We start from the raw sequence: 14,740 nt of genomic DNA, 5'->3' as shown, positions 1-14,740 counted from the left end.
CGTTATATCAAGTGGCGACTGTGAATGTGGTTTGGATACTGGTCATGTTAACCACATTTTTCTGGCTTGCCCTCTACATGACAACTCCCTTCTTTTTAAAAATCTTTTATTACAAAAAGTCCCTCTTCCTACATCTATTTCGGTCCTACTTGCTTCTAATGATCCTCAAATATATAAGTTGTTAGCCACATTTATTCAAGTAAATAATATAAAATTATAGTTAAATATATGTTTATTTTATACCTATTTATATGTGTAAGTATATTGATATTCCTTACCTTACCTTATGATCCTTTATTTCAAAATTTCGTTCCTATCCAAATTCCTATCTCCATAAACGTTTCCTAAGTCTTTATCCTCTACATTCAAATCTACATTTAATGGCAAATATGCAAGTCGCATGACGCCAAAGAGAAAAAAAAAAAAAAAAAATATGCAAGTCGCATGACGCCAAAGAGAAAAAAAAAAAAAAAGGCAAATAATTTAAAAAAAAAGAGCTGTCATGTTCTATAAGAGCAGTTTCCACAGAGCTTTTTTTTTACTATGGAACATTTCCGTCTGATGCGTAGCGTCTCTACTTGGTCTATGGTATTAGGCTTTTTGGCGGGAAACGGGAACGGGACAGTTGCTTTCTTCATTGAATAATCTAAATAATTAATACGAAGTGGTGTTTTGTGGTTGATGATCGCATTAAGTTAGTCGGAAGACATTCGCGAGTGTTATTATATTGGAGTATTCAATAAACAAAGTGTATCTGCCTATTTTCGCTTCGTGTCAAGAAGCCGCTTCATAACTCGAAAGTTTATGCGGACTTTCGAGTTAATTCGTTTGGGGTTCGGAGTAGGAGTCTACTCCGAGGGTGGGGGCTTAGGTTTCATCATCATCACCTTTTATCATTTCATTAATCATCAAGAAAAAAAATACGTAAGACATGGCTGTATGGGCATAGTTCCCTTTGCCTTACCCTTCTGGGAAAACCAAAACAAAAAAAAAGGTCTATGGTATTAAATTTTGTCTTGACAAGCTAGGGCTTTTCGGCGGGAAACGGGAACGGGACAGTTGCTTTCTTCATTGAGTAATCTAAATAATTAATACGAAGTGGTGTTTTGTGGTTAATGATCGCATTAAGTTAGTCGGAAGACATTCGCGAGTGTTATTATATTGGAGTATTCAATAAACAAAGTGTATCTGCCTATTTTCGCTTCGTGCCGGGAAGCCGCTTCATAACTCAAAAGTTTATGCGGACTTTTGAGTTAATTCGTTTGGGGTTCGGAGTAGGAGTCTACTCCGAGGGTGGGGGCTTAGGTTTCATCATCATCACCTTTCATCATTTCATTAATCATCAAGAAAAAAAATACGTCAGACATGGCTGTATGGGCATAGTTCCCTTTGCCTTACCCTTCGGGGAAAACCAAAACAAAAAAAAAAATAAAAAAATTGACAAGCTAGTTTTCTAAGAAAGTACCTAGGTAGTTAAAGTGAGTTTAACTTTTATATGAGTGAAAAAGTGCAGAAAGTCCTGCTGATGCTGTTACCAAAGCTACGTAGTGTTGATATAACTCCCTTTTATTATTTTGACTATAATTTTACTAACGATGATGCCAAATTCTGTTTAATAACTTGTGAATAGGGCCTTCTTGGCCACCCAAGTGCTGGCATGCACACTAATGAATAAGTCCTCCTTAGCTAACTAAGTGCTGATAAGCACACCATTGAAAGAGTCCTTCTTGACTACCGACTCAGTTAGAAATACTATAAGAATCAGTAACAGTTAACATGTATAAAAGGGCAATTAACTGACATAAAGTAAAACCTGAGAGTAACGATTAAGATCACATACGCTGGTGTTCAGCCAGAGTCATTAAGAGAGATAAGCTTACATTCTGCAGGGTGATGTGTCACCAAGTAGGTGGTAGTTGTATCACCAATCAGTAGTTCATTTATGTTTCTTAAATTTACAGAAGTAATCCGTAACCATGAGGTGAAAGGAAAGGTGTAAGGAAAGCCATATTGAGGATCTGATCACTGACATAGTGCCCTATGAGTGAGTAAGAGTTACATCCTATCTACACATACTGACCGGTATTGTGACAGAGTGGTCCTTTTCATCGGAGACAGCATTTTAATTTACCACTCTGTCACAGAATTTTGTGAAAAACAATCAAGCTTCTTTAAGGACTAATTGAGGAACCGATTAGTATTTTGCTTGTATTTTGAGTATAATAAGATAACTATATTTTTGGACAGTGGAAACATGAAACAAAATTCTAAAACATAACTTATCAGAAGCAGAACGAAGGACAGATCATTGTCGATAAAAAAGAAGAACGACCCATATATAATAGGCTAGTTTCCAATTTATCAAATCAGTTACTTTTTACTAAACGTCAAAACACGAAATTACTATGGAGTTTCTATGAAAAAAGCACACTGTGACGTCATAGAAAAACGTGATAAAATGTCGGACTTATTATTACGTTTTTCTTGATTAAAATTTGTAAATAAGTTAAATAGAAAAAAGAAAATGTTTTTCATTAGTTTTAGATCGGTCTTTATTTAGTAATCGGAATTTCATAATTTATCTTGAACCTAGTACACGACCCAATTATAAATATACACAAGTTAAAAGAGTCGTCGCGACATGGATTCTCATGTTCGCATTTCTAATGAAAGACCCAGAAGTTACAAAGTACTCTGTGGACCCAGAGATGCAAAGGAAATCGTAGATGATAAGAACAATGTCATTTTTGAGTTTATAAAAAACAGTTTAAAAACTATCCCTTACAACCGGTTGCCATAAAACCATAAAGTTGAACTATCCCTTGTTACCACAGAACAACACGGGCCCCCTAACACGGCTTGCTTCAAACATTTAGGAGTAGAGAAAAAAAACAAATCATTTTTTTTTTCATTTTTGTGGCCAAACATGCGATCAGTCGACTGATCATAAGCAGCTTTGATGGTTTGGTTTTATTAACATGCAGGACAGGCCCCCTCTTTGACGCGGTTGTGTGCAATTGCGTTCCCGTATCCCCGCCACACGGCGGCAAAGAGGAACACCGTTGGGTTTTAGTGGGTATACCGGGTGGCGACACCATAACGCATTTCCCAACGTCAAAAAAAAAAACACAGGCCCCCTCATTAGAAGGCTGCCTTCATTAAGGTGCTACTGTATGTTATCCCATAAGTGCGTCCTTTTGAGGCGTCTCATATAGTGGTTGTCACTTAAACTCCGGGCCAGTTTGTTTTGGTGATGAGTAATTCGATCTCTGTATAGCCTTGTAGTGGTGGCAATTTCTTGCTTAACTGTCCTCATTCCAAGGTACTCGTGAAGTTCGTCCATGCGAGTGAACCAAGATGCTCGCGCGATTTGAGCACTCCGTTTTGAAAGCGTTGTAGTATTTCCATATTTGATGTTTTTGCAGCACCCCACAACTGAATGCCGTAAGTCCATACTGGTTTCAGTACCGCTTTGTACACCAGTATTTTATTTTCGACGGAGAGCCGTGATCTTCTGCCCAGGAGCCACTTCAATGTCCTAAATCGGTGGTTACATTCATCACGTTTCTTTTGGATATGTGTTTTCCAAGTTTGCTTCCCGTCTAGATGAAAGCCGAGATATTTTACTGTTGTATTGTGTGGCATGGTCTCTTGGCCAAGTTTCACGGGTGGGCAGTCTTCTTTCCTCAAGGTAAAAGTTATGTGGTTGGACTTTGTTGCGCTAGCCTTGATACGCCAGGCTTTCATCCAGGTGTGGACCTTGTCTAGATGTATCTGCAGATTACTTGAAGCAGTCGCAGCGTTAATGTCCGATGACAGGATAGCAGTATCATCCGCGAATGTAGCCGTCATCACACTGTCTGACTCAGGTACGTCAGCCGTGAATACGAGGTACGACAATGGTCCGAGCACTGATCCCTGGGGGACTCCAGCCTTGATGTCATAGAAGTCTGAAACTGCGTCGTTGATTTTAACATAGAAAATGCGGCTCTCTAGGTAGGATTCTAAGAGAAGGTACATATTATGTGGTAGCGTTTTTTGAGCTTGTACTTTAGGCTATCGTGCCAGACCTTGTCAAAGGCCTGTTGCACGTCAAGGAACACTCCTGAACAGTATTTCTTGTGTTCTAGGGATTTTCTAACGTGCTCACACACTCTATGCACCTGCTCAATAGTTGAGTGATGCCTCCGAAACCCGAATTGATGTTCTGGAATGAGCGACCCTTCCATGAGACATTCATTCAGTCGTGTTGCCAAGATTCTCTCAAACACATTTGACAGAACCGGAAGAAGACTTATGGGTCGATATGAGGACGTCAGATGTGGCGGCTTTCCAGGTTTTGGAATCATTGTTATCTGCGAGACTTTCCAAATACTTGGATAATACGCAGACCTTAATATGGCGTTAAACAGAGATACGATCAAGACCAGCGCCTTTCTTGGTAAGTTTCTTAGCACTTCCGCTGTTATTAGGTCAAACCCGGGGGCTTTTTTGAGTTCAAGGTCATGTATTGTCCGACGGAGCTCTGCAGGCGTACAGCATCGTAAAGGAGGACTAAGCTGGAGATCGCTTTTTAGAAATGATGTCACCTCTCGATCCGTATCTCTATCACTAAGATCTTCGTTGGTCGTAAAAACACCACTTAAAAACAATCCAAACGCTTCCGCCCTTTCTTGATCTGTTTTTGCCCACGTGCCATTTACATTTCTGAGTGGATGCTGAGCTGATTGAGGTTTTTCACGACATTTTACGTTTTTCCATAGCGAATATTCGTTTTTGGTGGGAGCAGCGGGTGTTAGGTTTTGCAAATGTACTTCCAGCGTTTCATTCTCGGTATCAATCAAAGTTTTTTAAGCTCTGCCGCAGCTCTATTAAAGTCCTTTTTATCAGGTGGGTGTCGACTGCAATGCCAAACTCTCCGTAAGCGCCGTTTTTCCAAGATTTTCGCCCTGACGACATTTGGTATGTATTGATTGAACGGTGCCTTTGATGTTACTCGGGGTATTGGAGTACACAGCCATGCAGCTTCCTGAATGTTCTTTGTTATGTACTCGGCAGCACTATCGATGTCTTCTTTCGTTTTCATACTTAGTCTGAGATCTAGGTTTTCATTTAGGTGTTGGTAGAACGCACCCCAGTCTGTGTGCTTATTGTATAAGTAAGCAGGAACTGTTCGATGTATCAAGGTAGAACTCAAGGTTGTGATTTGTGGTACATGGTCTGATGAAGAATCCAGGCAGCTTTCAATGGCGGGAAAGTGAGATTGAACTCCTTTGTAGACGAAGAAGTCTAACAGATCCGGGATTTTGGTTGAGTCTGTTGGATAATGAGTGGCTTGTCCGGTCGACAGAATGTCGAATTGTTGTTGGCGTATGCTCTTGTATAACTGACGTCCCCTGGTGTTTGTAAGACGCGAGCCCCACATAGTGTGTTTAGCATTCCAGTCACCTCCTGCTATTACTCTATTGCCGAGTGTTTGAAAGAAACTATTAAAATCGTTTTCAATTGTTTCAGGATTTCTTTTCTGTTTTGGAGAACAATACACAGATGATATTTTAATAGAACTCTGTTTATCGTATATCAATATAGATGTGGCTTGTATTTTAGGTGTTCGGTAATCTGGTAGTGTATGGTGTTTCACATTTTGTTTGATGATTACTGCTGTGCCTGCATGTGCTGTGTTATCTGGATGATAAGTGGCATAGGTGTTATATCCATCGAGACGGAATGATACCTTAGCCGTAAGATGTGCCTCGATAACCAGTAAGGCATCTATATTGTGCATTTTTATAAAAGCCTCCACTTCATGTTTCTTCCCAAGCAGGCCGTTAATGTTCCATGTAGCTATTTTAACTGCCATTTTAGTGGACTAATTTATTGACAATTGTTGTCAGGAGACCCATGAGGGTTCCCATTTGGTCAATGAGACGATCTAACTTTTCAGATTGTTTGGCTAAGATTAGTTCTAGGTTGGTTCCTGCTGTAATTTGAGCATATGTGATTTCAGGGTTTGCTGACGTCATACTTTTTTTATGTTGTATTTCTTAGTGGAGTAGGTCAGTTTTGGTTGAAAGCATTCATCTCTCATTTTACTGATTTTATTTCAATGATATGAATAAAAAATTATGGACTTAATTTTTCAATTTACTATCATGACACTTATTCCCTATAAATGACCTCCATCAATAGTAATGTAATTGTACCTACATCAATTGCCTGCAATGTTGCGGAAGCAATGACAGTGGGCACAACTGGTGGGGATGCCAAACTATGCCAGTTCTTACAAACAAACATCCTTGTGTCAAGTATGATTACATTACCGTTTAACGAATTTTACAAATTGTTTTCGTTGCAATATTTTCCAGTGCATAATCGATTATTCTGGTATAAATCATCATCATCAGCCCATTAACGTCCCCACTGCTGGGGCACGGGCCTTCCCTATGGATGGATAGGGAGATCGGGCCTTAAACCACCACGCGGGCCCAGTGCGGATTGGTGGTTATTAACGACTGCTAATGCAGCCGGGACCAACGGCTTAACGTGCCTTCCGAAGCACGGAGGAGCTCGAGATGAAAACTTTTCTTTTTGTGGTCACCCATCCTATGACCGGCCTTTGCGAAAGTTGCTTAACTTCAACAATCGCAGAACGAGCGCGTTTACCGCTGCGCCACCGAGCTCCTCCTTCATGCCATTCTAGTATAAATATTCAATGTCAATAAGTGCTTTAATAAATTGCGCACCAAGTGGTGCTCTTAAATCTTGCTCATTTTTAGGGTCAAACCTACGTAAAACCACATCTGTCACATCGCATTTTGCTTGCTCACACATAGTACACATTCCTCACAGTATAGTAGGTAGGTAAGTATTTGTATAAAATGTGCTTTCTATCAGTACAAGTTTTACCTCTAGACCTCTTAAAGTCACACCATCTTGTTAAAAATGTGCTCCCATACAACAAAAATCTCTGTATAAATATACGCTATTAAAAAAAAATGTGATAAACGTAATGAATATACCTACCTATTAACTAGGTAGGAATGCCTATATTTACATTTCTCTTTGTTTCTATTTTCTTTGTGCAATGTACCTATTTCTTTTGTTTTATTGCATTTAGACTAATTGGAGTATTAATAACGTGGGATGAAGTGCTGACAGATGTGGTTTAATCCTTAGTAGCTTGTCGCTCGTAATGAACTAAGTGCTGTATGTGTACTGTATACCCAAATATATTTTATTTGCTTTAGAAGAATGAATAGGTATACAATGAGGACTTGAGCTGATTTAGTATTGGACATCACTCTAGATTTTGATTAAGACATATTGACTAAAAGCTGCTTCAAACAGAGGCGGCACTGGGAGCGGTACGTCCTCGGCTTGCGATTTTTTCTACTCGAATATACATTGAGGGATGAAGTACGTACAAACTGCAACTTCAGACGTGCTTGCACACATGTGTGACAAATAAATTATATCTAAGAAACGTTTTCTTACTTTTTTATATTTAATAAATTAGTAGTCTTCGAAAAAGATGCGAAACAGGATATATGAATGCATTCATTTGGATGCAATTTCAATTGTATTAATACTAGAAGCACCAGGAAGGATCGCGACGTTATTATATACTGATAAAAATTGGAACCGTTTACATATAATAACTAGGCCAATCGATTATCTTAAAATATAGGTATCTAAATAAGGAAGGCTGTTTGTAGAAGTATAATCAGTGATTTGAAGAATAAAAAACAATGGTAGGTATTTATAGTACATAACTTTATTTTCGTTTCTCATATACAAAACATGTATTTCACAATATGGAGCTTTAAAAACATTGCATGATATCTTACAAACTACCCTGTATGAAACAGGAAAACAATTTATACACAAATAATATAAGTGTTCATCTATAGAAACTACCAGTGTAGGTAGATTCTATATATGAATATCTATTAGCTTGCTACTTAATTTACAATTAAAAATAAGTACCTAATTAATTTCCTAAATGATTTACCCTTATATTGCAGATTGCAACAAAATATTTATTGGAATGTACAGCAAGTTTTGAATACAGAAATCTTTTCCATCATAATTTGCTACATTCGCTTTGGTGTATAAAAAGTTTTTAATGAACCATTCAATATTTATATGAAATTAGCGTCATGACAATAACGATTAATAACTATTACTTATTTCATAAGTAAATATAATTACAAGTTCATAATATTTAATTCACTATTGAATGAGAAAATACAATAATCTAAATTATTAATTTTTGTTGCCAACAACATTTTGTTCATATTCACAAGTTTAGCTAAATGATTGGACATCAGATTGGAACTATTGAAAGTCAGCAACTGATGTTTGAGTTAAAATATATCATGCAAAATGGTAATAATAATAATGTGTCACTGCGCTTGGTCACCTTGCTGTATATTCCCAAAAAACCACTCATGCTTTCAGATTCCACTGACAGGTATTATAAAAATATAAGCTACAGTGTGTATGTAGTAATTGCTGTGGGCATTTGAATAAATTTTGATACCGTTTTAGTCCTGATTACTATGTACAATACAAAATACAGGTAACATTATGCTTCTGGCAAGTGTCCACTGGCCAAAAATATCATGGAGAATTTATAATAACCTGTCAATTTATTACATTCTGGCATTTTGGTGTTAACTATGTTACAATTATTATTTAATCTGTCAATATCGTCACTCATTCAAATCTTTTACATATATTACATAACACTTCAATTTAACAGGATTAATTAATATCTAGAGGTTACCTAAAGTAACTTCGGGTACATGGGGACCTTGTTAGGTCATTCCATTCTAGTGTTCCAACTTTAATCATTATAGTGCAACGAAGTAATTGTCTAATTTTAACGTAGACGTGTCACGTCTGCCACTGAGGGTCCAATCGTTGACGTAAGGTCACTTGAGGTAACTGCGGAATAACATGGGCGAGTGCGCTGTCTCACGTTCCTGCTCCAGAAGGAATACCATGTCGCGGTGATTGATGCGCTTCAAGCGCGTGCGCAGAGCCAGCTGACTGCGACCGCTCTGAAAGTAATGCATATGAAATTACACCTAGTTTCTGGATTAAGTGATCAAGGTATCAAGATCAAACTATATGTTACGCTTCGGCCAAAGCTGAGTTTCAAGAGTGGAATATAATTAGTAAAAATTACTTACAAATCCGCTTCCACTGTGCCCGCTACCATTAGCTACGGAGTCGCCTGCGACTCCAGGGCCATCCAGTCGCGGTTTCTTGCGAGGTCCAATGGCTTGTAACGCCGTGAGATTCGCTTCGCGTTGTCTGAGCTCTTCCAGTTCAGCTCGTTGCATTTCTTTGGCCTGAAAGTACAGTTGTATTTGAAATCGAATGCATACTCAACATATTCCAGCACATTCCATTCTGCTGCGTGAGTGCACGACTGAATTTAAACTAAATAAATATACGAATATGTTTGTCGATTAAACTAAAATATATATGTGTGCATGTTTGTCTTACTTTTGCTTTCAGCTTAGCTTGTTCAGGGTCTTCATTCTTGGACCTGGATTTGGCTGCTCGTAGGAGCATTTCCCGCTCAGAATCCTCACGTCGTTTCTTGTCAACACGATCTAGTTCTTCGAGGAACTTCAGCTGTCCTTTCACATCCTGTGTTACTTTGTATCTGGTGTCAGTCTGTAGACAAAACAATATGCACATGACATACCGTTGCACTTTCTTCGTAATACATTAAACAGCAAAAGCAAAAGCATACTGTGTCGATTTATAACTATTGTTGTTATAACGCGCACGCCTAAAAAACTAGGTTTTACATAAATAATAAAAGGAAAAAATTTATACGACTAAGTATATACGACTCGTAAAATCAATAACTCGTAAAAAAATATGGTACTTCTTCATTAATGATACACATTATATGTGGTGTGATAAGCATCGAACATAACATCATTTTGTATTAAATACTGTGTATTTACTGTACCTAGTTAATATTCAGAGTATAGTACTTATTTGTATCTTAGTGATTATCTTTATGCATTAAGGATTCATTATAAAAATATACATAAAGACGACCTACTGCTGGGACAGGCCTTCCTTCAATCAACCGGAGGTTGCTTCAGTGCGTGTTCGCATAAGTACAAAAGCTCTAAGTGTGCGTCAAGCTAGCGGCCTCAAAAAAAAAATGGGCACGAAAAATAATTTTACCATACCAAAAATTCTATACTTCTTCTTATTCTTCTTCTTTTTTTTATTCTTCTATTTTTTTTGTGTACTATTTTTTTCAATAAGAGTACTAATTTTTGGTATGGTAAAATTATTTTTTCGTGCCCATTTTTTTTTTAGGCCGCTAGCTTGACGCACACAAGCTCTAACTATCCTAAGTATTTATTTGTTTGTTTTCCAAGTATAAGTTAAAATAACATTTAACAATTGCAAGTTGCAACTAATTCGCTGTAAGTATACGACAACGTCAACATGCCTAAATAATTCAAATAAACGAAACAAATTAGCTTCTGTATTGCAACTATGTTACGCTTATATAGAGGGGAGAAACTTCATCTTATACCATGTATTACTAAAATATATTTAGGTATCAATCCAACTTATCCGGCAGTCAATAAACCACTTTGCACTTTGCTTTAATTTGGACGGTGGCTAGTTATACATGGCTAGTCTTAGCTTCGTAGAGGCGTCCTCTTTATCATACATACATACCATATCAATTAAAACTTATTTTTTTGTGCATTAAGCTTTGGTAAGGAAACAGTGTCATTTCAATATAAATGGTAAAAGTGCGGCGAATGGCTTTCGAACCTAATTTTACTTTTACGCTAGCTTCTTTGGCAAGAGGCAGTAGTATATTTAAAAAAGTAAAAATATCAAAGCTTTGAGCGAGTCTCATAAGGACATGTTTTCATGTTATAATTAAACTTTTGCAGTGCACAAACAGTATAACAATCACAAGGCACCAGAGCAATAGCAAAAAAGGCCTTAAAATACGCAAACTGTATAACATAATGTAACGTAAAATTACTATTTACTACTCTACTAATTCTCACAACACGTAATGTAAAAGTGCAGAGAAAATTCTGAAATATTTATTACCTGACGTTCCTGCATGATGATTTGCTTTAGTAGAACACACCACATATAATAAAAATATTACATGCAATAGTTTATGTTATTCATTCAGATTAAGTTTATTTATCAGAATTGCAATAAAAATGCATTGAGGGTTTATTTTTTAGCTACGAATATAACGTTAACTCTGTTTGCAAGGAAATTCAGTTTATTTCGCGATAGCCAGCTCAGAGCACTTACCTTGATGATGAGATCGATCCTGTGTTGCGCGATGACGGCGAGTTTCTCGATGAGGTTCTTGAGTCGCTCGTGAACGGCGTGGCTCACCAGGCCCGCTACCTCTGGCGATGGCTCTTCCAGCTCATGCCTGGCCGTCGAGGCCCTTAACCGACTCTGCATTATGCCCATCGGCACGAGGTACTCGTCCTTACATGATCTAAACACAGGCAAATGAGCATTATAATATGTTCCTAACAAATCAACAATATTGTATCTGAATGTCAATTACCATACCTGATTTGAGTGCCTATCAGCTCAGTCGAGCCAAGAATTCGTTGCGTTTCTTCGGCCAAGTTAACGCCGCCCATAGCGGCAACGTCGTTGATGTCGTCGTCGCCTGCCATCTTGTCGTCTACGTACGGCTGCGACGAGTACTGCATCGCAGTCTTCTTCTCCTTTTCTTTCAATAAAGATTTCCCCGGAGTTAAGACAGTGGAGAGCGCCGCAGAGGGAACCGACGGCCGCGTGTAGTTAGCCTTGCTGTTTACTGTCATAGATTTACCGGTGCTCACTTTGTTTACGTTTATCTTGGTATGTACCGGGATGTTCTGAAGAACAGCGATTGTACTCCCAGATTTGTTCGATGGCTTCTGCTGCTGTTGCTGCTGCTGCAAAAATAACAATATGTGTATTCAGAAATCAGAATCATTTATTCAACGTAATTATCATGGATAAACTTGTTGAAGGTCAATGTAACATTTTTGAATTTACGTCATTTAGAAGAAATGATAAGAAACTGCAACAGCAACACATCTTTTAAAAACCAATGAGGATATACATTACAAGTTATTTAATAACTAGAGGAACACATTCAATACCAGATATTTATATCATTTAGGTAGTCATTAATCTTATAATAAGCTTTTTTACATAAAGTAAGCTTCACACGAGCTTTAAATTTATTTTCTGACAAATTTAAAATATTATCTGGTATTTTATTGTAAAAACGTATACATAACCCCAAAAAAGATGATTTTTTTTTACTTAATCTAGAATTTTGAATAGCAATTTTATGTTTATTTCTTGTATTGTAAGTATGCCTTTCACAGTTTCTCGGAAGGAGAGATAAATTTTTACGTACATACATAATGTTTTCACATATATATTGACTTGCGACCGTCAGTATATTTATTTCTTTAAACAGCTCCCTCAAAGAGTCCCGACAACGCAGCTTATAAATAGCGCGAACTGCTCTTTTTTGAATGATGAAAATAGTTTCTACATCAGCGGCTCGACCCCACAGCAAAATACCGTAAGACATTATGCTGTGGAAGTAGCTGAAGTAGACAAGTCTAGCAGTGGGTACATCTGTGAGTTGTCGGATCCTTCTGACGGCATATGCTGCTGAACTTAAGCTTGCCCGCTAGTGATACAATATGTGGGCCCCATTGAAGTTTTGAATCTACAGTAATTCCTAAGAAAACTGTGTGTTCAACAAAATCTAGTTTCTCGTCGTTAATTTTAATGTTATTATTTACTTTCTTTACGTTTGGTAGAACAAATTTAATACACTTCGTTTTCTTAGCATTTAAAACTAGGTTATTTACTGTAAACCAACTGTATTTCCCATTATATCAATGTGTCTGTCGCAATTTAGGATAAGAGAGAGACTTTCTTTTTAAATCGTAGGTTGCTTATCGTAATAAAATAAAATACAAAAGACAGGTCCTAAAACAAAAAATAAGTAGGTAACTTGCATATAACAATCGTGCAAAAGTTCCGTCTAACATGCAATCATTACGTTACGTTCTTATTTAAGATTTGAATGCATATTTCATAGAGCGGTATAGATAGACAATTAGAAATATGGTGTGTTCGTTATGTGGTGATGCAGTTTATCATAATGGAAATTGTTCTAACTATAAGTTAGGAAAATCAAAACAAAGATTACTGTAAAAAAGTACCTTATTTGACAACTACAATAATTTATTTACACGTTATTCAGAGTTAATTAAACAAATTGAATACTGTAGACAACAGCACGTTACAGTAAAAGCTCATGCAATATACTATATGCACCTAGTAGAAGTAGTTATACTACGAATGCACGTCATTTAGGTGTAGGAAACTGCAGTGTTAGTAATTAGTGCGGCGGCGCGTACCTACTGTAAAAAATGTGCCATCTAAAAAAATGGTATATCGAATTCATTCTTTATTGTTTCGAACTTATAACGTTTGAAGCTTTTATGGTACTGACCATGTTTATTTTCATATTGTATAAGCTTGTATTCGAAACTGACATTCTAAAAAGCTTACAGGTATATAGGATTTAGTGAAACAAATTATGTGTTAGTCAATTTACGCTAATAATGAACAACATTACGTGAAGCGGTGTGTCCGTGGCACATTACAGTATTACATTCGCTTTATAGTAAGTTATGATAAACAATTATGTACTTACCATTTGCACATTCGCAGTTGACAAGATAGGCTGCGAAGGTATAGGTACTGTAGAAAAAGCAATATGCGGAGAAGGTGGATTGATACCTTCGATGACTAGCTCTTTGGTGACAAGAGATTGTCGGAGTAGAGGCAAACTTTTCTGAAATAGGAAAATCGATATGAATTTATATTATAATCTAACATATTAAAAGTTCTATGTTAATTGTATTGTTGCCAACCTTCAAGAAGTCGATGAGACAGGGCTGCGGACTGGCGTTCAGCAAAAGTTCAAGTCTGTCACAAAACTCCTCGGGCTCTACCTGAGCGTCGATCAGCTCTTGTATGAGATTCCGTACATTCCTCTCTACCGACTTCGGTTCCTTGCTAGATAAGTCCAACAGGTTGGCCAAAAAGTTTCTGCATTTCTCTTTCGTATTGTCTGATGGTTTCTGTAGGGAAAGAGCAATAATTATTAGGCTGAACTGTATTCTGAAGGTCTCCTTCATGTTAATATTTAGTCATACTTTTAGAACATCAGACATGGATGATCCTAGATGATGATAATCGAAGTTGCTACATTTAAGAACGTGGATTATAAAAAAAGAGAATGTGTTCCCATTCTCGCTAAGCTGAGCCAAATTCAACCAACTACAGTTATTTCCCATTTTGTACTTTAAATTGGTGAAAGCATTTGAATAATGATATGCGTACTTACTTGGGTAGTAACCGTCGGCGCTTGCGGCGGAGGAGTGCCAGATCCGGAGGCAGCGATCACGGGCGCGGCGATGGGCCCCGGCGGCATCTGCTGCTGCATCTGCCCCGGAGCCGCCACGCTCGTCGACACCGTGGCCACGCCCGGGTGCTGTGTCAAACACCACAAACATGTAGGTACTCAAGGCAATCTCCTTTGACAATTGCGCATGCTTACAACTATAAATGGAGTGCTTAATCAAAAATCTGTAATAAAATTTTACTTCAAACTTCG

General features: G+C 37.6%; 1 protein-coding gene across 4 annotated transcripts in view; it reads right to left on the bottom strand.

Moving 5' to 3' along the window:
- Positions 1 to 7,756: 7,756 nt before the first annotated feature.
- The window catches only part of LOC126379908 (transcription initiation factor TFIID subunit 4), a 58,183-nt gene continuing 51,199 nt past the window's right edge, over positions 7,757 to 14,740 (bottom strand). For all 4 annotated transcript variants that reach the window (XM_050028917.1, XM_050028914.1, XM_050028913.1 and 1 more), the window contains 8 exons: positions 14,471 to 14,617; positions 13,995 to 14,204; positions 13,775 to 13,915; positions 11,608 to 11,981; positions 11,335 to 11,530; positions 9,517 to 9,690; positions 9,198 to 9,359; positions 7,757 to 9,065 (listed from right to left, as the gene is read on the bottom strand). In XM_050028917.1, coding sequence (XP_049884874.1) covers positions 8,937 to 9,065; positions 9,198 to 9,359; positions 9,517 to 9,690; positions 11,335 to 11,530; positions 11,608 to 11,981; positions 13,775 to 13,915; positions 13,995 to 14,204; positions 14,471 to 14,617 — 1,533 coding nt within the window. In that variant the 3' untranslated portion in view covers positions 7,757 to 8,936. The remainder of the gene's footprint in view (positions 9,066 to 9,197; positions 9,360 to 9,516; positions 9,691 to 11,334; positions 11,531 to 11,607; positions 11,982 to 13,774; positions 13,916 to 13,994; positions 14,205 to 14,470; positions 14,618 to 14,740) is intronic.

Source organism: Pectinophora gossypiella, chromosome Z (assembly GCF_024362695.1).
Source record: "Pectinophora gossypiella chromosome Z, ilPecGoss1.1, whole genome shotgun sequence".
NCBI classification, from domain to species: Eukaryota; Metazoa; Arthropoda; class Insecta; order Lepidoptera; family Gelechiidae; genus Pectinophora; species Pectinophora gossypiella.
Note: the sequence above shows the minus strand (reverse complement) of the source record. Positions and strands in the feature narration are given on the sequence as shown.